Source organism: Diceros bicornis, chromosome 9 (assembly GCF_020826845.1).
Source record: "Diceros bicornis minor isolate mBicDic1 chromosome 9, mDicBic1.mat.cur, whole genome shotgun sequence".
Classification (NCBI taxonomy): Eukaryota; Metazoa; Chordata; class Mammalia; order Perissodactyla; family Rhinocerotidae; genus Diceros; species Diceros bicornis.
Window position 1 is genome coordinate 31397367 of NC_080748.1, and position 25204 is coordinate 31422570.

Genomic DNA, 25204 nt, shown 5'->3' on the forward strand with positions numbered 1-25204 from the left:
CAGCACATAGATGTGTTCACCAACTCAGAAGCTCTCCAAACCCTGTACTTTTGGGACTTTTATGCAAGCTTCATCACACAGGCGTCATGGATCATTAACTCAATCTCCAGGCCCTCTCTCCTTCCTAGAGGATGAGGGATGGAGCTGAAAATTCCAAGCTTCTAATCATGACTTGGTCTTTTTGATGATCAGCCCCATCCTGAGGCTACGCAGGAGCCTGCCAAGTGTCACCTCATTAGCACAAGAGACGCTGCTATCACTCAGGAAATCACAACGGTTTTAGGAGCTCTGTGTCAGGTACCAGGTCAAAGACTAAATATTAGAACAGAAGATTTTCCTAGCACCCCTATTTACAAGGATTTTAGGAGCTCTGTGTCAGAAACTGGAGGCGGAGACCAATATATATATTTCTTATTATTTTACAGAATGAAAAAATCAAAAATTCATCATCATCCTCTTATACATCCTTTTATAATTTACAAAGGGCTTTTGTGTAAATTGCTACTTTTGACTCTTCATAACAGCCTTGTGAGGGAGACAGAGCAGTTAACTGTTTCCTTCATTTTGTATGTGAGTGAATGAGACACGTCTCCGTGTTAAGTGACTTCCCAAGGTCACACAGCTAGAAGATGAACGAGCCTGGCTCCAGGACTCATTATTTTATTTTTTCTATTGAAGTATAGTTGACATACAGTATTATATTTCAGGTGTACAACATAGTGATTCAACATTTATATACATTATGAAATGATCACCATGACAAGTCTAGTAACCATCTGTCGACATACAAAGTTATTACAGTATTATTGACTACATTTCCTATGCTGTACATTACATCCCCATGACTTATCTATTTTATAATTGGAAGTTTGTACCCCTTGATCCTCTTCACCTATTTCACGGATCCTCCCAGCCCCCTTCTCTCTGGCGACCACCAGTTTGTTCTTTGTATCTATGAGTTTGTTTCTGTTTTGTTTATTTGTTTTGTTTTCTAGATTCCAAATATAAGTGAAATCTTAATGGTATTTGTCTTTCTCTGTCTGACATTTCACTTAGCATAACACCCTCTAGGTCCATCCACGTTGCTGCAAATGGCAGGATTTCATTCTTTTTTATGGCTGAGTTGGAAACCTGTGGTCATTTGTTGAACACATTCTTACTAGGGCTAGTGGCCCATAAGACAGTAGTTCTCACCCCTGGCTGTGCATTAGAATCATTTGGAAAACTTTTTAAAAATCCCAATGCCCAGGCCAGACTCCAGATCAATGAAATCAGGATCTCACAGACATCAGAATTTTTCAAAGCTCTCCAGGTAATGCCAATATGCAACCATGGTTGAGAATCTGTCTTAAGGGATTTGAATAAGAAGAGGATTTTTCAAAATAGTATTCAAAAGAAGCAATTTGATACCTTTTAAAAGTGCAAGTGCCTGATAAAGGAAGCCAGCAAGAGAAAACAGCCAAGTTGTTTTCTGGCGATCTGTCTGTAGACTGGCCATCCTGACCTCTCTCAGAAGGGAAGTGCTCAACAGTCAGGTTTTGGAGGTGAGCCAACTGCGGGATGGCTGAGTGATGAGAAAGAAATTGCTGAAAACCCCTCACTTAACTCTTTTCTCTCTCTCTGAAAAAGAAGCTACTAACTAACCGTCGATACAAATTAAAGGTATAATTTGGCTGAGATCGTCACCTTCTCTGTAGGCCCTCCATAGCCACCATGTTTAAAAGTGCAATGGCTAATCTCCTCTTGGAAGTCTATATTTTGTTTTTTCTAAGTTTTCTCGGTAGCATTTATCAGCAACCAACATATTACTTTTACTTATTGTTTTATCTCCTGTCTCCTCTCAACACAATGTAAGCACAGTAGAGGTAGAGATGGTCTTTTTTGCTCACGGATGTATCCCCAGTGCCTGGAACAGTGCCTGGTAGACAGCCAGTCAATAACTGCTCAGAGAATGAACTTCAGACGAGGACTAATAATAGTAACTGCTATAGGTTTAGCACCATATTCCAGCACAGCAACCCTATGAGGTAGTCGTGCTTGCATAATCAGATTTTCTGAATTCCTTTATGAACTGCAAGTTAGGTTTTTGGCAGTGCCATTGATTGAAAAATAAAGATAGAAGAACAGCAGCTTGTGGCTAGAAGATGCTGTTTGATAAGTTAACACAGAAGAGAGCTCTTCCGCTCTGAAACCTGGACTAGGATTGTAACTTTCTGAACCTTAGTTTCTTAATTCCAAAAGTTGAGATGGTGATTGCTGCCTTCTTGATTTACAAGCTTGTTAGGAAGATCAAGTGAGATCCTGTTTGCCACAGTGCTTTAAAAAAGGAGATCATGACAGAAGTGTAAATAGCCAATATAAACATAGAGAAACGTTCAAGTTCAGTGATAATTGATAATTTTACAACTGTTTTTACAATTACAGTTTTACAAATTAAAATGGCTGGCTATCATTTTTCATTTATTAGATTAGTAAGGATTGAAGAAAATGGTCAATAAGTGCTTTGACAACAGAAATCCTGTTCCGGGCTGGCCCCGTGGCTTAGCAGTTAAGTGCGAGCGCTCTGCTGCTGGCGGCCCGGGGTCGGATCCCCGGCGCACACCGACGCACCGCTTCTCTGGCCATGCTGAGGCCGCGTCCCACATACAACAACTGGATGGATGTGCAACTATGACATACAACTATCTACTGGGGCTTTGGGGGGAAAAAAAAAGGAGAAGGATTGGCAATAGATGTTAGCTCAGAGCCAGTCTTCCTCAGCAAAAAGAGGAAGATTAGCACAGATGTTAGCTCAGGGCTGATCTTCCTCACAAAAAAAAAAAAAAAGAAAGAAATCCTGTTCGGTCTAATAATAATAATAACAACAACAATAATAATAGCTACCTCTCTTCTGGGCTTATGTTCCAGGCACTGTTCTTAAAGAGCTTCACATTTAACTCATTTATTCCTCATAATAGGTATGTATAATAATATACTATTATTATCCCCGTTTTACAGATAAGGGAACAGAGGCACAAGAAGTTAAGTGCCTTTCCAAGGTCACACAGCTAGTAAGTGCCCCAGCAAGTATTTCAGCCAGGATTCAGGATAGGACAGTGGCCTATCCAAAGGAAAACATGTTCAGGCCCACAGCTTCTGTTCCTCTAAGGACTTGGCAAGAACAGAAACAAATGATGGATGCTAAGCAAACCGTGAGGGTGTAGCCAGACGGACACTCATACATTTTAAATCAAAGTATAGGGCCGGCCCTGTGGCTTAGCGGTTAAGTGCGCGCGCTCCTGGGTTCGGATCCCGGGTGCACACCGACGCACCGTTTGGCATGTCATGCTGTGGCAGTGTCCCACATAAAGTGGAGGAAGATGGGCACGGATGTTAGCCCAGGGCCAGTCTTCCTCAGCAAAAAAAAAAAAAAAAAAGAGGAGGATTGGCAGATGTTAGCACAGGGCTGATCTTCCTCACAATAAATAAATAAATAAATAAATAAACAAATGTACCCAATTTAGAGAATTACTCATTATTTAGAGATTATGTCCTTTCATTTATGAAATGGCAATGGTAGACCGTAGTGGTTGTATTTTTAATGGGCTTTAGTGGCAAACTTATATTGATATCCAGATTTCTTAGGAAACGTTATTGGTGCATAAAATCCCAAAGTCTGGGAAGCACTGCACTATAATATTTTAATTTAATTATAAAGGTAACACATACACATGTTCAAGATTCAAAGAGTACCACTGGTTATAAAATTAAAAATAAAACCTTTCTAACTCCTGTCTCCACATTAACCCCAATCACAATTCCCATAGTAATCACTGTTAATAATTTATTATGAAACTACTGAAAAATTTTTATATGTGTGCAAACAGATTTTTTTCCCAAAAGGGATACTGATACTATTTATACTACTCTGCACCTTGCTTTGTCTTCATAATGAAATTTAATTATCTTTGGACCCTTTATTTCAAAACCCTAAATTTTCTTTGATATCCTAAAATTGTATTTGGTTCCTACTATGACCTGGATTCCATGACTGTTATGGGGAGAGGAGGGTGGACAGGCAGGATGTACCTGGAAAGGAGAGGTCATGTGGAAGAGAGGACTAAGCCAGCCAACAAGTTAGTAATCTGGAAGGGAGATGAAAATAAGTATGGCGATCACTCTAAATTAATTTATTAATTTGTTCATTCATTCATTTGTTCATTCATTCATTTACACAATGACAAAGTACTTATACATCCAATGGTAATTCTCTGAGGCAAGATGGAGAAACCTAGGCTCAAGTCAGCCACTACTTCTCAGCCGTTAAGTTTCCTTCTGACTCAGTTCTGTGCTCTTTCTCCTCCCATATGCCACAAGAACACAGAAGTGCTAATACAGCTGTGATTGAGACTGCTCGTTCTTCCAACTCCCTATTCATTTTCCACATAGAATAAAGAATATGTTTCCTAGCCACCCTTGGAGCTGAAGGCTCTGTGATTAGATTCTGGCAATAAGATAAAAGAAGTGACATGGGCAACTGCTGGGTCATGCCCCTAAAGGGAAGGTGTTCATCCTTTCTTACTGGAATGCAGATGTGGTTACCTGAGTAGGTGTTGGTGGGAAGGGCGGATGAACATATGGATGGAGATAAAGTAGATTTCAATTTTATCTGTAATATTTTGTCATTCATTAAAAAAATTGAAGCAAATAAGAAAAATGTTAGCAGTTATTCATTGTGGTTGGTGGGTGTCTGAATATTAATTTTTTGTATGTGTATTTTCCAATTTTTTGGATTTATAATTTCAAAACAAATTATAGCACAGTCATTGGTTGGAATATTTGTCATAATTTTAAATGGCATTTTAGATGAATAGTTAATGAAAGGGGAAATAGTCATAATAACTAAAAGATAATTGAACAATTTCTGATAGATGTGAAGTGAGATTGAGAACTAGGAAGCTGGGGTTACCCACCCAGCTGACTGATTAGCCTAATAATATTTTACTATATATTTTTAAAAGTCCAGTCTAAAAACGATTAAAAGTAGTCCCAACCAAGAGATCCTCGAATTGGCTTGTTCATAGATCTCTTCTCTTAGAGCAAGCTTGAAACAAAATAGTGACCTCTGCTTAAAAGCCATCTGATGGGGAAGTTGCTTTAACATCAGTGGGATCCTTACTGCCCTCTCCCCCACCTCCGCCTTTTTTAAAATCTTACAAACATTGATTGAGAGAGAATATTAACATGTCAACACTGGTCATCTGTGGTTTCTTCTATGGTTCATAAATGCTCTGTAATGTGCATTTTTTTAATAATCAGAAAAAATTCTATTTCTCAAAGTTAAAAGAAATATTTAGGGGCCAGCCCCATGGCATAGCGGTTAAGTGCGCGCACTCCGCTGCTGGCAGCCTGGGTTCAGATCCCAGACGTACACCAACGCACTGCCTGTCAGGCCATGCTGTGGCGGCGTCCCATATAAAGCGGAGGAAGATGGGCACGGATGTTAGCTCAGGGCCAGTCTTCCTCAGCAAGAAAAGAAGAGGATTGGCATGGATGTTAGCTCAGGGCTGATCTTCCTCACAAAAATAAGTAAATAAATAAATAAAAAGAAATATTCAAATATCTAAAAACATCTTAGATTGGAATGAATCATTTTACATTCATCAAAGACACTAATGGAGGGGGCCAGCCCCATGGTGTAGTGGTTAAGTGTTCCTGCTCCACTGCTGGCGGCCCGGGTTCGGATCCCTGGCGTGCACCGACGCACCATGCTGTGGCGGCGTCCCATATAAAGTGGAGGAAGATGGGCATGGATGTTAGCCCAGTGCCCGTCTTCCTCAGCAAAAAGAGGAGGATTGGCATGGATGTTAGCTCAGGGCTGATCTTCCTCACACACACAAAAAAAGACACTAATGGAAATTATGTAAGTTATGTTGCTTGCTTTCACTTACGAGAAAGGAACCTGTACTCTCAGCTAGGCCTAGCTATCACTAGGAACTTGACTCATTACTCCCAGCTTGTTGTTAGTGCGTGGAGTCCTAGCGACCCTGTATACAGCAGTGCGGAGCCCTGCCCAGTCTTTTGCTCCATCGTCTCACCTTCCGGCGCTATATCAGACAATGCTCTGCTGCTATTCACTTGGTTTTCCTGGTCAATTTTTTTCAGAAATGAGTGGCCAGGTCCTTCTTCCTAGTCTGTCCTAGTCTGGAAGCTCTGCTGAAACTGGTCCACCATGGGCAACCCTGCTGGTATTTGAAATACCAGTGGCATAGCTTTCGGCATCACAGCAACACGCAGCAGCCACAGTATGACAACCGACAGATGGGTGGTGTGGTTCCCTGACTGGAAACAAACTCAGGCCTCGGTGGTGAGAGGGCTGAATCTAAACCACTAGATCACCAGGGTTGGCCTACTCCCATCTAGGCCTTGGTATTCTTCTGTTGAACATAAACAATCTCATAGAATATTAACACCAGACAAGGCTATTTTGTAACAAAAACATGACCTTTGTTCAAAAGGGCTACAGAGTCAAAAATAAGTATTCACCAAATCTTGGGCCACATAAAAAAAAAAAATCATCCCCTGAAATTGAGCAGTTGATGCTGCCAAGAAATATATTTGAAGAGAAAATTTGCTTAAATCAATGGGTTTCAAAACTTTTTGACCCAGATCCACATGAAGAAACACATCTTACATTGGGATCCAGTACATATATACACGTATAAATCTAAAATTAAAGTTTCGTGAAACAATACTCCCTGTGGAGGCTTTTTCCTTTACTGCATGTGATTCTTTCTATTTTCTTCTCTGTTCTATTTCATTTTTAATAAAGTTGGTCACTATTCACTAAATTGTTTCTCAACTCTCAATTTGAAAAGCACTGTGATACCAGGTCTTGGATATATGCTAAATCCAATTAATTGAGATGGGACTAGATTTAATCTAATTAAGAGACATGAAGAGAACTTCATTTCATCCATTCTTTCAGTGACAATTAAATTTTTTTTTTAATTTTATTTATTTATTTTTTCCCCCAAAGCCCCAGTAGATAGTTGTATGTCATAGTTGCACATCCTTCTAGTTGCTGTATGTGGGATGCAGCCTCAGCATGGCCGGAGAAGTGGTGTGTCGGTGCGCACCTGGGATCCGAACCCGGGCCGCCAGCAGCCGAGCACAGGCACTTAACCACTAAGCCACCGGGCCGGCCCTCAGTGACAATTATTGAGTCAGGCCCTGTTCTAGTTGCTGGGGGACAGCTGTTAACAAAACAAAGTCTCCCACCTCATAGAGCTTACCTTATAGAGCTCTGCTGTCCAATAAAGTTACTAACCATGGGTATTTAAATTTAAATTAAAATTAAATAGAAGTAAATATTCAATTCCATAGTCACACTTAGCCACAGTTCAAGTGCTCAAAAGCCACATATGGCTAGTGGCTACTCTATTGGACAGAGCAGATATAGAACATTTCCATTAACACAGAAAGTTCTTTTGGACAGTTCTGCTCTAAAGGAAAGAATTTTGCTTTGTAACTTGACTAAAGTAACGATTTGTTAGCAGAGTATGAAGAGTCTAGGAAAAAAGAATACAAATTTCTTAACGTATCTCAAAATGAAAGGGTTCAGACCACACACCAAGAATAGTCCAGCTTGGCTGCTTCATTCCTAATCACCTTGTCACAATCATACCGTGCATTCCAACACTCTCTGCCTAATTCCCTGTTAATCAAACCACATTTTCTGTAACTTGACTACTTTCTATACTACATCTAACCAGCTAGGAATTTCTCATCCTAAATTAATGGTATTGTGGTTTGCCAGTCAGTCTCTTAAGTTTGAACCTGAGCTCCAGTGAGCAAAGTGAGCACCTCTAAGCTGAGAGCCAGACCCTTTGCACTGTGCGTACAGCAGGCACTTGAAGCTGCCTATATTTTTCCTTGACAACAAAGTCCTGAGTGTATGTAGGGTGGCAATGAGCCAGTGCCAAGGAGCTAGAAGACTACAGTTTGCTGCCTTCCTTGCAACTAGATGCATCCTTGTAATTGTTCATGGGGCTTCTAGAATATCTCCTTAGAAGGGACACACACAGCTAGAATGTATCCCTGTGGTCCTTCCCTTCTTCTCGCTGCCTGCAAGATGGATGTGATGACGGGAATTATAGCATCTATCGTAGACTGTATTGATGGTGGACCATATTGAAGAAAGGAAGTTCCTGGGTCTCTGATGCCCGTGAAGCCACCATGACTTCATAGCTTCAGTCTGGACTGCATACCCCTGAATTTCTTTTGTAAGAGAGAATAAGCCCCTATGTGTTTAAGCCATCGTAGTTTATCCCTAATTGATAAAATGGCGAACCCTCCTGAGGTGATTTTCTCCTGTGAGAACTTGTGTGAAGAGGCCAGAAAGCATTGTCTTTGAAATCTCTTTAATTGAAAGAAATACCGAGTCATATATAGCTGTAAAATTCAGGACAATCTTAGATTTTGTTAGAAATCACTGCTTTGTAAGGAGTGTTATAAAAAAATTCAAATGATGCCTAAGTAAAAACTAATCAGCTTAGATAAAAGCCCAATCCTTGTAATTTTGACAGTGGCTTGCAATTTGTGGCTAATTGTCCTCTATTTGTATTATTGGTGTTCTAAATAGGTATTTTCAAGGTACAGCACAGATTTTCTAGACCACAGCATGGAGTTTTTAAAATATCCTGAAATACAAATCAGATTTTCCCAAGATTTTATTTTTTAGGATGTCTAGTCACTGACTTGCCATGAGCTATCAAATTTGAACCTGAGATAGAAATCTCACAAGGACACAAGTTGACTTCTTTCAGCGATCCCCTACAGTGCTGTGATTAAATAGTAGAATGTCTTTAACACTAAACTAAATCCCCAAAATATTTCCAAATAATATACAGGATTAACAGAATAGTTTCAGAAATATTTTGAAAAGTAAAAAATTTGGGAAGAATTTGGCATCATTCAACCAATACTTATTGATAACCTATTGAGGATGCTAAGCATTTTTTTCATCATCTTATTTAACTCCCCAAAGTCCTTTTAAGTCAAAAAAATTCCATTTTATACTTAGGCTTGGGGAGGCTGACTTTCCCAAGGTCACAGGACTAGTAACACCTAAAGCCAAGATTCAACCTAGGGTGCTTTGACTTAATACTTCAGGATGTCTTCACTGTGGCTGTTTTTACAAAACTTGAAAAAACATTTTTAATTAAACATAAAACTGGAGAGGAGTAGAGGGAGTAATGTTTGAGGGCACTGTAGGAGTGAATGGGAATCTTTCTGAATAATTTGAGAATGTTAAAGCTGAGGAAAATAATTAAACTGTGATATGCCTGGGAAAATAATCTGTTCCACTCAACACAGTCCAGAAATAATCAAGAGGTTTGAGAGACCCTTCATAGACCACCTGTCAGAAGATGTCCATCTGTCTTCTAATTCCCTTTACCCCATTTTTTAGCTTCCTCCTAGTTACCCAGTGTCCTCTGGGGTGTCTGGTGCAGCCCCAGACCCCATTTTCCCGGGAGGGTCCCATTTCCTGGCTCTTTTCCATTTTGACTCCTCCATTATCTCAGTTCACTGTCCTGTGCCCTGCTCTTTCACAACGGTTGCTCTCACTTACTCTGTGGAATGCATCATTAACGGATTTAGGGAAAACTGTTAATGTGTTATAATTTCCTGATTCTTCTACTAGAAAGAAACTTTCTGAGGGTGGAACTGGATTTAAATTGTTCACCATTGGGACCTCTGTGCAAAACCCAGTGCTAGGGACAGAGTAGAGCATAAAAATACCGTGGAATGGCAAGCTCTCGGGTTTCATATGGCATACATCTTTGCCTTAAAGATGTAACTAAACAGAGAAATTGGTTTCTTTTAGTACTTAGTAACTGGGTCTAAAGTCCAAACAACACTTGGGAGGTGGGAAGTTCCCTGCTTTTATGTTTAACCCTCTAGCATCTGGGTTATAAGTCCAACTTCATCTTAAAGTGACAACAGACCCTTTTTTTTTAATTGATGTTTTAGTAGTTTATAACATGGTAAAATTTTGGATTGTACATTTTTGTTTGTCCATCACCATATACATGTCTCCCTTCACCCCTTGTGCCCACCCCCTACTCCCACTGCCCCTGGTAACCACAATAATTTTCTCTGTCCATGTGTTGGTTTATACTCCACATGAGTGAGATCATATGGTGTTTGTCTTTCTCTTTCTGGCTTATTTCACATAACATAATACCCTCCAGGTCCATCCATGTTGTTGTAAATGGGACGATTTTGTCTTTTTTTAAGGCTGAGTAGTATTCCATTGTATATATATATACCACATCTTCTTGATCCAATCATCAGTCCAAGGACACTTGGGTTGCTTCCACTTCTTGGCTATAGTGAATAATGCTGCAATGAACATAGGGATGCATAGGCCTTTTGGGATTATTGATTTCAGGTTCATTGGATAGATTCCCAGTAGTGGGATAGCTGGATCACAGGCTATTTGTACTTTTAATTTTTTGAGGGATCTCCATACCGTTTTCCATAGCGGCTGCACCAGTTTGCATTCCCACCAGCTGTGTATGAGGGTTCCCGTTTCTCCACATCCTCTCCAACATTTGGAAAACAGACCCTTTTTTCAAACAAAGGACATAATTCAAGACAAGTGCAAAACAGAAAGGGCAAGAGCTCTTCAGCTGTCTGCCTGAGGAATCCACAAGCTCTCCAATACAGGATTCAACTGAGAGAAGGGAAAGCTATGCCAACTCCGTGACACCTTCCTTCCCCCCACCAAGTCCCTCCCCACAAACCCTGCACCCCCATGACTGCTCCCAGAGGCTAGCGGCATGACCTAGATCCCATTACCGGACCCAGCTCTGCCCAAAAAGGCGTCGGAAAACTCCAGCTGGGGCAGCTGCTGGGGCAAATGCTGAAAAGTCCTCTGAGGCCCTGGGAGATCAGAGGCCAGTCCAAAACCCAGGCCCTGCCCTCATCCTCGAGGACAGCCTCACTGGTCCCCCAAGGCCTCCAGGGCCCGACCCTCCGTACCCCCTACAACAGTAACATTTAGCTTCCAGAAAGGGGTGGGAGCTTGCGCGAAGCGAGGCGTAGGGCGGAAGCTTGAAGACATTTCATCTAAGCCCCACCCAGGCTCAGCACCCGCCGGGGCAGTCCCACAGCTTAACGAGGGGTAGCGCCCCAGGCCCCGCTTGCCCCATTCTCCCGCTTAGGGCCCCGGAAATCCTCCCGCACCTTCCTCAGCCCGCACCTTCCTCAGCCCGCACCTTCCTCAGCCCGCTCCTCCCCGCTGCCCCCAACCATTCTCCACAACCCGGCCCCGCGCGCTCCGTGGAACGCGGCATTGTGTCCCCGGGCCAAGTCCCCGGATGCTCGCCTCCCCCCGCCCCCCAGCCCGCGCTGTGGTCCCGCCCCCTGCGCAGCTCTGCGTGCCACGTCACCGCTTACGGCACTTCCGGAGGCGCAGCGGGCGATGACGTAGGTGGACGTGCCCTCTATATGAGGTTGGGGAGCGGCTGAGTCGGCCTTTTCCGCCCGCTCCCCCCTCCCCCCGAGCGCCGCTCCGGCAGCACCGCGCTCGCTCCGAGCTCCTGCTAAGTTGCGCCGCCGTCGTCTCCGTCCGGCTGTCACCATGATCATCTACCGGGACCTCATCAGCCGTGAGTCGTGACTGCACTACGCCTACTGCCGCGCGCGGGGTCGGGGGTGCGGGGAGGACGGACGCCGCCGCTGTCGTGGGCCTGGGGGACGCTGGCGGCCGTCTTGGGAGCGAGGAGGGGTCGGTGCCTGGTTCCGCGCCGCGTCTAGAGCGCCCGGGCAGGGCCGGGGCCGCGTGCGGCCAGGCGGCGCGGGAAATGGCGCCGGCTCCGGGCCCCGTGCGCTCGGTGACAGGCGGGTCTGTGTCCCCGAGCAGATGATGAGATGTTCTCCGACATCTACAAGATCCGGGAGATCGCGGACGGGCTGTGCCTGGAGGTGGAGGGGAAGGTGAGTCGGCTGGGCCGCGGCGCGGGCGAGGCGAGGCCGGGCAGGCTCGGGTTTCCGCCGCTCCCCCGCCCGAGGTTGTGCAATCCTCTCCGCTGCCTCCTGGCGGAGGAGACGCTCTTTCCGGGCTCGGGTTTTTCTAGAAAAGTGGAGGCGGAGCTGAGCCTGGAAATAGGTCCGCCGCCTTGGCGCCCATCCTCCACCCGGGCTCGGGCCGTCCGGGACAGGTTGTCTCTGGTTTGGGAGCCCCCAGCCCTTCAGCGTTTGCCCTGTCCCTACTGGCTCATGAGCCCATAGCAACCCGAGAGCCCACACATGACTTTCACTTGGTGGTGAATGACCCCGTCTTCGTTCCGGTCGACAGGCAAAGAATTCCTGTTGAGTTAAGATGTTTCAGGAATTCTAGGGCTCATAAGTTTTTTTCCCATGATGAGGTTTTTGTGGTTTTCAACAAGAGCCAAGAATGTTTGGAAGGATGATGAGTTCCTGAACTGCTGGCGTAGCCGATTTTTTGGATGCGTTTATGCTAAGGTCAAGGATGTTTTTTACAACTAAGTTATTTTTTCTTAATGCAGATGGTCAGTAGGACAGAGGGTAACATTGATGACTCGCTCATTGGTGGAAATGCCTCCGCTGAAGGCCCCGAGGGCGAAGGTACCGAAAGCACAGTAATCACTGGTGTCGATATTGTCATGAACCATCACTTGCAGGAAACCAGCTTCACAAAAGAAGCCTACAAGAAGTACATCAAAGATTACATGAAATCGTAAGTGATACTGGCACACCAGCTGATGTCTGGTGTGCCTTAGGATTTAGGGTTTGGCTGACTTTGAGGATCTTTAGCAGCAGCAGGTGTACTTGTGAAAGGCCTTTTTTATTGATGAGCTCACTAGGATGGTTGCTTTTCTGTAAATAAACTAATGAGAGTATAGTGGAGCATGCAGTCTGGTTTTAGCTTTTCAGATAGTACTTTGGAAATAAGTTAAGATTCAAAATTGTGAACAGTCTTGAAACATCCATCCTGTGAACTAGTAATTTCTCGATTGTGTCATATTATTTTGCTCCTTGACAGCTAGTTGCCCTTTTCAGTGTGTTTGTTTCTGTTTGGATTTTTTACTTAATGAGATTTATTTTGCTCAGAACTCAATACTTTAACCTATTAATAAAACGTTGTTTTAGAATCAAAGGCAAACTTGAAGAACAGAGACCAGAAAGAGTAAAACCTTTTATGACAGGGGCTGCAGAACAAATCAAGCACATCCTTGCTAATTTCAAAAACTACCAGGTAAATACCTTAAATATTTGGATCAAAGGATTGTACGGTTTTAGCTGTGAGAACAAAAAATTAGTTACTTGATGAATCTTGGATGTAATTAAATTGTGGTTATTTTCCTGGGCTTTTGAGCAGTTTAAATAATTCAGATGCAACTCCAGTAGTGGAGGCTGTAGACAGTAACTTTCCCTGTTCCCAAGGGTGTTTCCAGATCTTGTCTTCTGGTTCCAGAATCTCATCCCTATTCGCTTAGTTCCTCTCTTGAATTGCTTCTTAACCTCCTAAGTGGTCTTCCAGTTTTCTTTCTCTTTACAATTCCTGTATGTCTCATTGCCACCGGAGCTCTTTCTGATCTGAGCTGGTTCTGTTGGGGAACTTCAATGATTTCGCCTTACCTCTAAGACTTAATAAAGAAACAAACCCACCACAACCTGGCTCTTTAATTTTCCAGCTTTCATACATCCTTTGGCCATAAGATAACTCCCCTTGTGATGTGCTCTTTCATTGGTAGCCTTACGTTCCCTGTGCTTGACTATGTGTACAGGTTTGTAGGGTTTGAAATTGTATATGTGGGGTTGAGAGAGCAAGTTTCCAGAAAGCCTAAATTGTTCCTGGACTGCTTTGTACTGTTAATTTTGGTCATTATTAGTGTGTTAACTGGGTGAACAGAAGGTTGACTAGTGAGCATTTTTTCTCCTAGGCATCAGAGCCTTTAGTAGCTGAAAGTCTCTTGATTAAATTGTGGTGTTCTGAACCATCCTTTGTTTTATTGCAGTTTGTTTTCATATGATACATCTGTATATAATGGACTAATTCTGGGTATTGTTTGCTTCCTAAGTTCTTTATTGGTGAAAACATGAATCCAGATGGCATGGTTGCTCTGCTGGACTACCGTGAGGATGGTGTGACCCCATATATGATTTTCTTTAAGGATGGTTTAGAAATGGAAAAATGTGTAAGTATAAGGAAGTGGGTCAAAATCAGTAATGTAAAAATGGAGATATCTTAGGTGTGATTCTCCTTTTTCATGCCACTGGGCAAGTTAGAATGGATTCTACAGCAGTCCTTTTAAAATGTGGGTCTAGGTCTTGTTTCTCTTACTTTGGGAGTCTAAAGAGGGTTGTGTTTCACACAAGAAAAGATTTTCATGGCACAGAGGCTTAGAATCTTTCTTTAGCTAAAGAAAACTTATTGTTGATGGCATTGTAAAGCACAGCTTAAATACTGGAGATCAGAGACAACACCCTATGTTGATCTTTCTCCCAGAAATGGCCTGTCGAAATCAGACTGCCTTTCTCTTCATATTTTGCCACATATATACATGAATATCAAAACCTTTTTTACTTTGGTTTACTGATGATTGACAGCTGGTCATTGAAAGCCTTGATGTTACTAGCTTTTAGAAAATACAGTTTAGAGCTGGCTGCTGACTCAACATGAAAGTTGCTTTAGTAAAATGAAATAAATGGATGAATGTCTGCTGTGCAAGGAATTGCTGGCGGCAAAAGGGAAATGAAAGCATTCATTATGCTAGCTTTTAGAAGCTTCCACCTAAATTAGGATCAAGATAAACTTTAGGCCACACTAAATAAGATTAGAGGCAACAATGGGCAAAAATGTCTTAGGAAAGGACAGATGACTTGTTGCTAAAGGGATTATTCAGAGACTATCTGAGGTTTTGGTAGAACAAAGTGTGTGAGTGGGACTTTGCTCAGAATGAGACTTTTCAGGAAAATGTGCTACCTCTGATTAGTGAAGGTGGTTCTGCACCCACTGATAGGCCTTGAACAGTTTGTTGTTGTTCATTTGGTTTGCACTGGGATGCAAAAGAAGGAAATCCCTGCGCTTTCTGCCTGTCTTCGTGGCAGCTCAGATTGAATAGGGGAATACATCTGCAGGTTAGGAATGTTAAATACTTTTATATTGGGGAAAAAGTGTTAATACAATCTTTCTTTTTTTTACAGTAACAAATTTGGCTATTACTTTGGATCTACACCTGTCATAACTGGCTGCTGCTTTTCATCCACACAACACCAGGACTTAGACAAATGGGACTGATGTCATCCTGAGCTCTTCATTTATTTTGACCTTGATTTATTTGGAGCGGAGGCATTGTTTTTAAGGAAAAAACATGTCATGTAGGTTGTCTAAAAATAAAATGCATTTAAACTCATTTGAGAGAATGCCTCTTAGTTTAATATATACTTAAATGCATCTTGTATAGTGTTCCTGGAGAAGCTAGAGCCTGGTTGTAGACCACTACTAGAAAGCATAAGACTGTCTTCAGATAACTTCTACAGTGAAAACTACTTCTGGGACTGGAATATAAAACCAAGAATCACAAGTCTTAATTCTGAGTTGAAGTAAAGGGCAAGACCATGCTCATAGCAGTGCCTACATTTGAAGTGGATTCCTTACACATTTCATCACCTACAAACGGAAGTAGTTAACTCTGGAAGAGATTACCAAAAGAATAAAAAGAGACTAATACAGTTGGAAGCAAAGTATTGTCTCAGCTTATTTATCATAAATCAAGTAGAGCCAAGTTCTAGAGAAATCTAGATGTCTCCTGGAATGCTTGTCAAACTCCTTGGAATGGGGTTGGCAAACTGGCTTGTCCTGCCGCCTGTTTTTGTCTGATTTTAAGGTGGTGGTTACATTTTTAAATGGGGAAAAATCGAAATAGCTTATAGGATATGAAAAATTACAAAATCTAAATTTGTGTCCAGTTTTATTGGAACACAGCCATGCTCATTTGTTTCTGACACTGCAAGAGCAGAGATGAGTGTAACAGACCTTATGGCCTGCAAATCCTAAAACAACCATGTGGCCCTTTTTTGTGTGTGTGTGAGGAGATCAGCCCTGTGCTAAGAACTGCCAATCCTCTTTTTTTGCTGAGGGAGACTGGCCCTGGGCTAACATCCGTGCCCATCTTCCTCCACTTCATATGGGATGCCGCCACAGCACGGCTTGCCAAGCAGTGTGTCAGTGTGTGCCCGGGATCCGAACTGGCGAGCCCCGGGCCGCTGCAGCGGAGCGCGTGCACTTAACCGCTTGTGCCACGGGTCCGGCCCCCATGTGGCCCCCTATAGGAAAGGTTTGCTGGTCCCTGCTTTAAAGATGAAATTATAGATGGAATATGGGATACCTGGTAGCAGATGAGAAAACAACTGTTGGTTCACTATATTGTGTCTGAGAAGGCTGTGGGAATCAGAATGAGTATATGAAAATGCATCTATTTGACAGGCCTGGAGCAGTTACTGTCTGCTGCTAAGGTTTCCACTACAGATGCAAGAAAAAAGTGTCCTCGCGCTTTCTGTCTGTCTGATTGTGGCAGCAAAGATTGAATGGGGGAATACAGGGAAAAACATGAAGACAATTTTTGCAACTCAACCTTGTAAACAGTGAAGGGCCTGTTTTACTCCAAGGAAGAATCTAAAATTTGAGTTTTTAAGGGAAGTGTTGAAAAGTATTCATCTCCAACCTTGCCTTCTGATTGATCAGACTTTTAAAAGCTTAAGGATTAAAACTAATGAAAGGCAAGCCTCTGAAACGTTCTAATGGGGAGAGGATTTTTCAGGCAGTGGTCAATGCTGTGAAGATGAGGATAACTTGATAGGGGGAGAGGTCTTGAGGTTAAATCTAAGCTAAATCTTGATTTAGTGAGCTAGCCATGGAAAAGTCTGGAAGAAGAGGAATAGCATTGCAGAAGCTTTCTGTAGGAAGTGAAGAGTCCAGTATTTGCTTAAGGATGCTTGTTTTGAATCTTTTTCTAGTTAGTCTGAGTTAGAGTGAGATTAAGATATTTTGTGCAAGAAAAACGGGTGATGTGAATTCTGTATACATCAGAAGGCATGTCATTTTGTGTCATTGGTGCAAAGTTTGATACAGGCATGTTCTTAGTGGCTTAGTGGCCATTTAGCCCTAGGTTTTGTTACATAACAGTTAACTGGAAAAAGGACTGTTTTATAGGGTTGCCTAGGAAGGCCTTTGTAATGTGATAATCAAATAGGAACCTGAAAGCAGGGAAGTAGGCTATGTGGATATCTAGGGACAGAGCATTCCAGGCAAAGCAAATGGAGAGCCTGGAGTGTGCTTGACATGTTCTGAGGACAAGGTGGCTAGTATGCTGGACTCAAGGTGGCAAGAGGAAAGAGTTGAGGTAGAGAAATGGGTGCATGGGAAAAGAGGAAACCGGGTCATGGAGGAAAGCCACAGGAGGGTTTTGAGCAGAAGAGTGACATAATCTGACCTAAAAGGGTCATTCTGGCTGCTACATAGCAGGGTAAAAGCAAAGAGAACAATGATGTATAATATCTGTGGGTGAGAGATATAGTGGCTTGGTCTAGGGTGCTAGTTGTGCGGATGATTGTAAAGACAAGATTTGCTGATGTGTTGAAAGAGGTGAAAGAAGGATATAAGGGTGATGCCAAGCATTTTGTCCTGAGCGTCTGGAAGAAAGGAGTTAACATTGAGATGAGGAATACTATGAGGATGTAAGAGTTTGGTTTTAGACGGGTTAAATTTGAGATGCTGATTCTTGATTCGAATTGGGTAGGCAGTTGGGTATTTTACTCAGGAGGAGAGCAGAGAGGTATAAGCTGGAGAATTGAAGAGATAGTGGGGAGATCTCAATACATGACATTGGAAGCCAAAACAACTGGGTGAGATCACCTCGAGAGTGAGGGTAGACTCAGCCCTCCAACACAGGTTGGTCAGCATGATGAACCAGCAAAGTGATTTAAGAAGGAACTGCTCCTGAGGTAGGAAAACCAAGGGAACAGCCTCCTAGAGGTCAAGTGGACAAGATATTTTAGGAAAGAGGACACAATCAACAGGGTTACCTGTTACAAACTGGTCAAGTAAGATGAGGACTAAGGTAAACAAGTGTTTGGTTTGAGTAGTAGGGAGAAAGCCTCACTAAACTGGGCTCAAGAGAACAGCAAATTCACAGGCAGCATATTGCCCATGAAATGTCATACAAGTAAGTGGTTTTTATCACGTGCATCTGCTTAAGCAATAGGTGTGTGAATGACTCACATTTGAATCATTAGACATTTTTCTTAAAATCTGGTTAAATCCCTAGTAAATGTTGCTTTGATGTAAATTCCATCATCTGAACTACAGGGTTAACCAATTACTCTACAAACTAAACTGTTAACAATGACAATTATGGTAAAATTGCAAGAAGAGCAAAAACCTCAACCAGCTTGAAAAAGCCCTGATAACAAAGCATCCTTCTAAAGTTCTGAGCATCTGTGAGCATGTGCATGGAGCTGAGCAACTTTGGCTGGCAGCCAGAATACTGTCAGATGGAACTAAAACCAGGAGGACCTGAACTAACAAAGGCCACATCTTAGTGACTAATAATTACACGTAGTAGGTCGCTGCTACACAACCCGTAATTCTATGGTAAAAGAATGGCTAACAGCTCTCTGGTGGGCAACAAACCTATTCCTGCAAAAGAGCTCCAGCTTTATGGCAATTGGCATGTTTTTCCAGAAACTTGGGCTTAAGAACTGAGGGCCCGATTTGATGTTTTTAGATTTATGAGCTGGGGCTATGGACCATACTTGAAAATCACTGAATTAAAAAGTTTTCTCTTATACTGCATAAAAAATGTGAGCTACTTTAGATATTTAGTTCTTTTGGTAACATTTAGTATTCTGTTATTCCAAAGGAAAAGTATTTGACTAAAGTGTTTAACATACACAGCTAAAGAAAAAGGTGATGAAGTTAGCTGCTGTGACAGCCATCTCCATAAGATGGGTTCTTTAAACTTGGAATTTGCAGATAAGGTTAATGCTGGTAGTTGATCCCACTGAATTCCTCCAAGTCTGTCCTTTAGTTAATGCAGCAAGAGTATGTCTGACTATGCTTTTTGGTAGTCAAAGCAGATTTTTAATGTGGGGGCATGTTTTTAACTACTGGAACATTCCAGTTTGAGAGTCTATGTAGATTGTGGATTTGTGCTGTTATACGTGGTTTCATGTAACAGGCCTGGAAATTGGCATTTAAGATTCCTCTGTGTGCTGGGCCATGAGAGTCTTGAGTGGATGTGGTTTTATCAGGAGTCCATACAATTCAGTGAGAAAAATGTCAGTGAGCTAGGGGAAGAAAGATTCTTGCCGAAGTAATTGCTTGTTCAATGATGTTTCCGTCAATTACTGACTCCCGCCCCCTCCAGGATACGCTTGACAGCTCCATTTGTTTATATATGCATAATGCTCTTTTCTGAGCTTTGAGGTAGAGCGGGGAACACAGACGGGGGAGAAGACCTGCAGTGTTTTTGCATGTATGAGTCAGAATTTACGGATGGAGAATCAGACATCAGGTGATTCACTTGAGGGGGTCCTCTGGGAGACGACACAGACCACAGTTGCTGGTCATGACTACAGTATCTTTAGTAGTTCTGTAGAGCTACTAGACATTCAGTCCTGAGTTTCTAACCTTTAGTTTGACGCTAGAAATCCAGTCAGGTACTTGGTGATTTTCCTCATGTAAAGACAGCAGGTAAGTCCTAGTTTATTATCAACATGCAAGCCCTGGCTTATCAAATGCAGCTTGCACATGGCCTCATCTAGAGTGCAGGGTTATAAAATTATTCTACCCTGAGCATAATCTACCATTCCCTAAGCAGCTGGTAGAAATTTGGCTAATCAGAGAAAGTTGGTGTTTTGTGGACGTCTATTCAAAACAGAGCTATACATGTAATTTCCTTGAGTACATTCATTTGGAAGTCTCCCTCGAGAACTGCCCATTTGTCGTGTAAGTCAAATACCCAAACTAATATTCAACTTGAGGGAAAAAACTAGCAAGTGAAAGGGGGAGAATTACTGCACCTGAAATTAAAAGGAAAATATGAACACCTTTCTTGACTACCTCACTGAGGTAATGTGTAACAACAGATGGCAAGTAAAAAATCGAAGCTAAGTAAACTCAACTGTTGGTGTGAGGCATAGTGTCCTTCTCCATCCCTTTCTTAGCACTCCATCCTGCCTAAATCTCCACTGTATTAACTTGAGGGGAATCCACATGATGGATCTTGTCAAGTGGAACATGGGTGGATGTCAAAACCCTTGGTGACTGCCATAATATCAGCAGGACGGTAAATATCAACTGCTGGCATCTATTAAAAGCAAAAGTGGGGCTGGCCCCATGGCGCAGGGGTTAAGTGCGCACGCTCTGCTGCTGGCGGCCCGGTTCAGATTCCAGGCGCGCACCGACTCACCGCTTGTCAGGCCATGCTGTAGCGGTGTCCCACATAAAGTGGAGGAAGATGAGCACGGATGTTAGCTCAGGGCCAGTCTTCCTCAGCAAAAGAGGATTGGCATGGATGTTAGTTCAGGGCTGATCTTAAAAAATAAAAGCAAAAGCGACTAGACTTTTGAAAATTGGTTAAGTAGTGTGCAACCTGTTCTCTGCTACCAAGAGGAGGCGGACTGGGTGTGAATGTGAGAGCAGCAGAGATGTTGGCTTCCCAAGCAAACGTAGAGGCTTATTTTTCTAAGGCAGTTACTAAACCCTATGGTTTATGGGGTGCGAGAGTTGTGCCCAGCTCCTTCCGACTCCTGCTCAGCTTCTATCAGTGTCCAGTGATAATTTTGCTGAATAGTCTCTTCTAACCCTTCAGGTTGCCTGTATCTAAAGCCCCTTCCTGGGGCCAGTCGGGTGGCGTAGCGGTTAGGTCCACATGCTCTGCTTTGGCAGCCTGGGGTTCGCAGGTTCGGATCCCGGGCGCAGAACAACGCACCGCTCATCAAGCCATGCTGTGGTGGCGTCCCATATAAAGTGGAGGAAGATGGGCACAGATGTTAGCCCAGGGCCACTCTTCCTCAGCAAAGAGGAGGATTGGCAACAGATGTTAGCTCAGGGCCGATCTTCCTCACAAAAAATAAATAAAGCGCCTCCCTATCCTCCCCCGCCCCCCAGTCTCCTGGCCATATTCACTTGATCTTACTCTTCCACACACCACACAACTCACCAGTCCCCTTGGTTCCCTCTTGTTTTGCAGAGCACACAGGGCCAGCCTCATGGGCATGCAGCCTATGCAGTTGCCCTGCACTTAGAAAGGCTGCATAATTGCTTTAATGCTCTGCTTTCACTGTCTTGAAATTCCTAAAAAGGGTCCCTCCTTTTCATTTTGCACTGGGCCTCACAAATTATGTAGCCAGTCCCAAATGCATGCGTGAGTGGGAGAGGTGTGTGTGTGCTGTTAAACGTTGGTAATTGGTAGGTGGAGCAAGGTAAGATGTCAAGAGAAGTAGAGGCAACTTGTTGGGCAGTGAGTTTTGTTCTCTTGTGCAGATAATAGGCAGTTGACCAATGTATAATCAAATTCACTCATATATACTGAAGGTGCGAATGTAAGCTTTGAATATATGGATTTTGACATTTGGCTCTTCTCCAAGGGAGAAATGTGAGGATAGCTGTGGACTAAAAAGGAATAGGGGGATTTTAGGAGTTGAGCACACTAATTTTGCCATCCCAGATGCAGACTTTTGTTTCTTCTAAATCATGTCGCTTCATAGAGGCAAGGGGCTGCATGACATTTTTTTTATTTTTATAATTTTTATTTATTTATTTTTCCCCAAAGCCCCAGTAGATAGTTGTATGTCATAGTTGCACATCCTTCTAGTTGCTGTATGTGGGATGCGGCCTCAGCATGGCCGGAGAAGCAGTGCGTCGGTGCGCACCCGGGATCCAAACCCCGGGCCGCCAGCAGCGGAGCGCGCACACTTAACCGCTAAGCCACGGGGCTAGCCTATGACTTTTCTTTTAAGGGGGATTCTGCCCCCTGCTGGGGGTTGAGGAACCACTATTGTAGCAGGAACTATGGAACTATCCAGTGACTTCCTTACATAACTGAATGTGAAATTGCCAACATGGTTGGCTTGTAGTTGTTGCCCTGTTAGAACAAAATATAAAGCACCAGAGTGGAAAGGAGTCTTAAAAGTCAACAAACGCTCCTACTCAATGCTCAGAGGCCTCAACCCGCAGCCCTCTTGACCAAGGTGTCCTGAATGCCCTGCAGTTCTCCAAGTGTGGCTTGGCCTCATTTTCCACGTGCTCTGGTTAATGCAATAATATTTGAAGACAGCCTAAACTTACATTTGTTTGTGGAGGGGTGGGGCGGGGAACAGTATCACTCAGGTGACTCACTGAGCTTTCTACCAGCTGAAACTCCTAAGTCTTTCTTCATGACTGCAGCTGCAAACCAGGTCTGCCCCGCACGCACACTGGTGCAGCTGAGTTGGGACTTGCACACAGGAACTCACATTGTGATACCTTTTTTTCACTTGGCACACCAGATGTTTCAGCATCTGATTTGTGTTATACATGTTTTCCTTCTTAATTCTTTTTTCTTTTTTGATATTCCATTTTAGATCTGCTAAAACAAATGAAAGATGATACATTTTGCATCAATTTGGCAAACTTAAAAGTCATTTGACTTCAATTTCTGGAAGAAAGCATGTGAGATGAGTACAGTGCAGTGCGACGTTTTGAAATCTGCGTTCTAATTAAAGCCCTACCATTTACTGTGAGAACTGCGGCATCTTCACTTCTCTAAGCCTCAGTATCTTCATCTAGAAAACAGACACTAATACTTACCTCGGTGGCTGATTCAGTAAATGGAGGCCATCATAGAAGTTCCCTTACCATGAGGAATTCTTAGATACTGGTCTCTACTGTGAATCAGGTGCTAACTACAGGATGACAGTTTGCATTCTCTGACTTTTTTTTTAATTTTATTTTTTTTTCCCCCCCAAAGCCCCAGTAGATAGTTGTATGTCATAGCTGCACATCCTTCTAGTTGCTGTATGTGGGACACGGCCTCAGCATGGCCGGAGAAGCAGTGTGTCGGTGCGCACCCGGGATCCGAACCCAGGCTGCCAGCAGCGGAGCGTGCGCACTTAACCGCTAAGCCACTGGGCCGGCCCTCTCTGACTTCTGTGTAGCCCTGAGAAAATATTTCAAGAATATGTTTAGCCCACATACATTACCTACTCCCTGGTTGTTGTCCTCAAACCCTGTTTTCACTCAAAATCTCCTTGCCATTGCACACTCAGTGGTTTGATAGACGGCTGGCAACATGGGTATGTGGAGGAAACCTTGGATGGGGAGCCATGAGTCCTAGCTCTGGTGCTGGCCCAGACCCTCAAGTTCACAGAGCCTTATCCAAAATGAGATGGTTAAACTGGATGACTCCTACTTTAATCTCTAGGTCCTTTCCATCTTCTATAAATTTATACTTACTGAGCCTTTAGAGGCTTTGCTCCTTTATTAAAACTCATGTGAGCTACTCTTAGATTCTTGCTCAGGGTTAACAAGTAGTCAGATGTCACTTTAAAGTGGGCAAGCCTAACACCTTCCTGTACCGTGTGAATCTTCTCTGTGTGCTCATATTCTCACAGCACCACAGCGTTTTCTTTTTTCTCTCTTTTTCTGTTCAAATGTAATTTATTCCTCGTCCATCGCCCCATGTACGACGTGAGCCCTGCAAGGGCAAGGAAGAGGCTGTCCAGTGCTCGAAGCCTGCTGCACAGCAGAAGTGCCCGTAAACGTGATGACAAGACGTGCCCCTTTTCTTACGTTAAGGCATGTGAGGTATCTGGATCTTCTGTTTGCTGTTCACTTCTCCCTCCTGTGGCTGCCCTGCAGTCGGAGTTGCAGGAAGCTCCCTCAGCACTTTCAGCAGGGGCCCAGTCTGGGAGGAGGATGGAAAATATGTGCCCAAGGACATTATGGAGAACGAACACCTATGTAGTTGGATAATGCTAGACATCTGAGGCAACAAATACTGTTGTTCTCTCCCTTCTGAGAATCTGAGATCTAAGAAGATCCAGGCTTACAGTGCTACAGAAATAGGATTTATGTTGCAAAAGGGGAAGAATTTCCTAATATCACCAGGGCTATCAGGTAGTGACATGACTTGCTTGTTAGCAAGGTTTTATGGAATGATTAAGATGGCAAAGATGGGTATCATCCTGAATGTTTTTCATGTCCCTTCACAGAGGCAAGGGGCTGCATGAAAGCACGAGATGACAGGTGGGGTCTTTTGGCTTTGAGACTTGATGGCTTCTCTAGAGGCCTCATGATATGGTGGCAGTATACTGTCTTCCTTCTCTTCATGCTTGGGCCCTCATTCTATTTTCTCACTTCACTCTGTCCTGGTATTCTTGGACCCTGCCTCCCTCCCACTGAGATTCTGATTCTAGCTGAAGTCAAAAACTAGACCAACCTCACTTACCTCATTGTATCTATCACAGGCAGATTTTTCGTAGTCCTTCTTAGAGAGAAAAGATGACTCCACACTTCAACATAGCTGGGCTTGAACGTTTCAGAGTTGGAATATGTGGTAAATTGATTGAATGATGGCCCCAATGGCCTACCCGTATCCTTTCCCTTTACATGTGGCTTTGTAGCTCCTTCTACCAGGAGGTGATATCTAATGCCTGCCCCTCCACCACCAGCCTTGTGACTTGCTTTGATAGTGAGAATGTGGCAGAAGTGTCAGTGTGATAGTTCCAAGTTTAGGCCTCGAGACCTTGAGCACTTCTACTCTCTCAGAGCACTGCCTCCACCAGAACAATGCTGGGCTAGCTGCTGGAAGATGAGAGACCAAAGGAGTAGAGATGAGTTATTCCAGCTGAGATCATCCTGGAGCAGCCAGTTGACCTGCCAGCCAACAGCAAATGGATGACAAAGCCTGAGCAAAAAGAAACAAGACCAGACTGCCTAGCTAAGCTCAGCGTAAAATGCTAACCCACAAAATCTTAAGCTGAGAAAATGGTTGTTCTTTTAAGCCACTGAATTTTGGGATGGTTTATTATGCAGCCTTATTTTGGTAATAGGTAACTGTTTCAGGAGAGGACAAAGGAATGGTTCTGATAATTACACCTACAATAACTCCTACGTCTATATCACCAGCCAAGACTTCTCCCTTGA

General features: G+C 43.2%; 1 protein-coding gene and 2 non-coding genes across 3 annotated transcripts; all 3 read left to right on the top strand.

Annotated features, from left to right (window-relative positions):
* Positions 1 to 11523: 11523 nt before the first annotated feature.
* TPT1 (tumor protein, translationally-controlled 1) lies at positions 11524 to 15428 on the top strand. Its single transcript, XM_058548199.1, has 6 exons — positions 11524 to 11657; positions 11912 to 11985; positions 12558 to 12748; positions 13162 to 13267; positions 14094 to 14210; positions 15220 to 15428. Exons 1-6 carry the CDS (start codon positions 11630 to 11632, stop codon positions 15220 to 15222), a joined length of 519 nt encoding a protein of 172 aa, XP_058404182.1. The 5' UTR covers positions 11524 to 11629; the 3' UTR covers positions 15223 to 15428.
* LOC131410424 (small nucleolar RNA SNORA31) lies at positions 15020 to 15149 on the top strand. Its single transcript, XR_009221242.1, has one exon. It is a non-coding gene; the product is annotated as a small nucleolar RNA SNORA31 (small nucleolar RNA).
* Positions 15429 to 16484: 1056 nt separating the features above from the next.
* LOC131410425 (small nucleolar RNA SNORA31) lies at positions 16485 to 16618 on the top strand. The gene has a single exon (XR_009221243.1). It is a non-coding gene; the product is annotated as a small nucleolar RNA SNORA31 (small nucleolar RNA).
* Positions 16619 to 25204: the final 8586 nt, after the last annotated feature.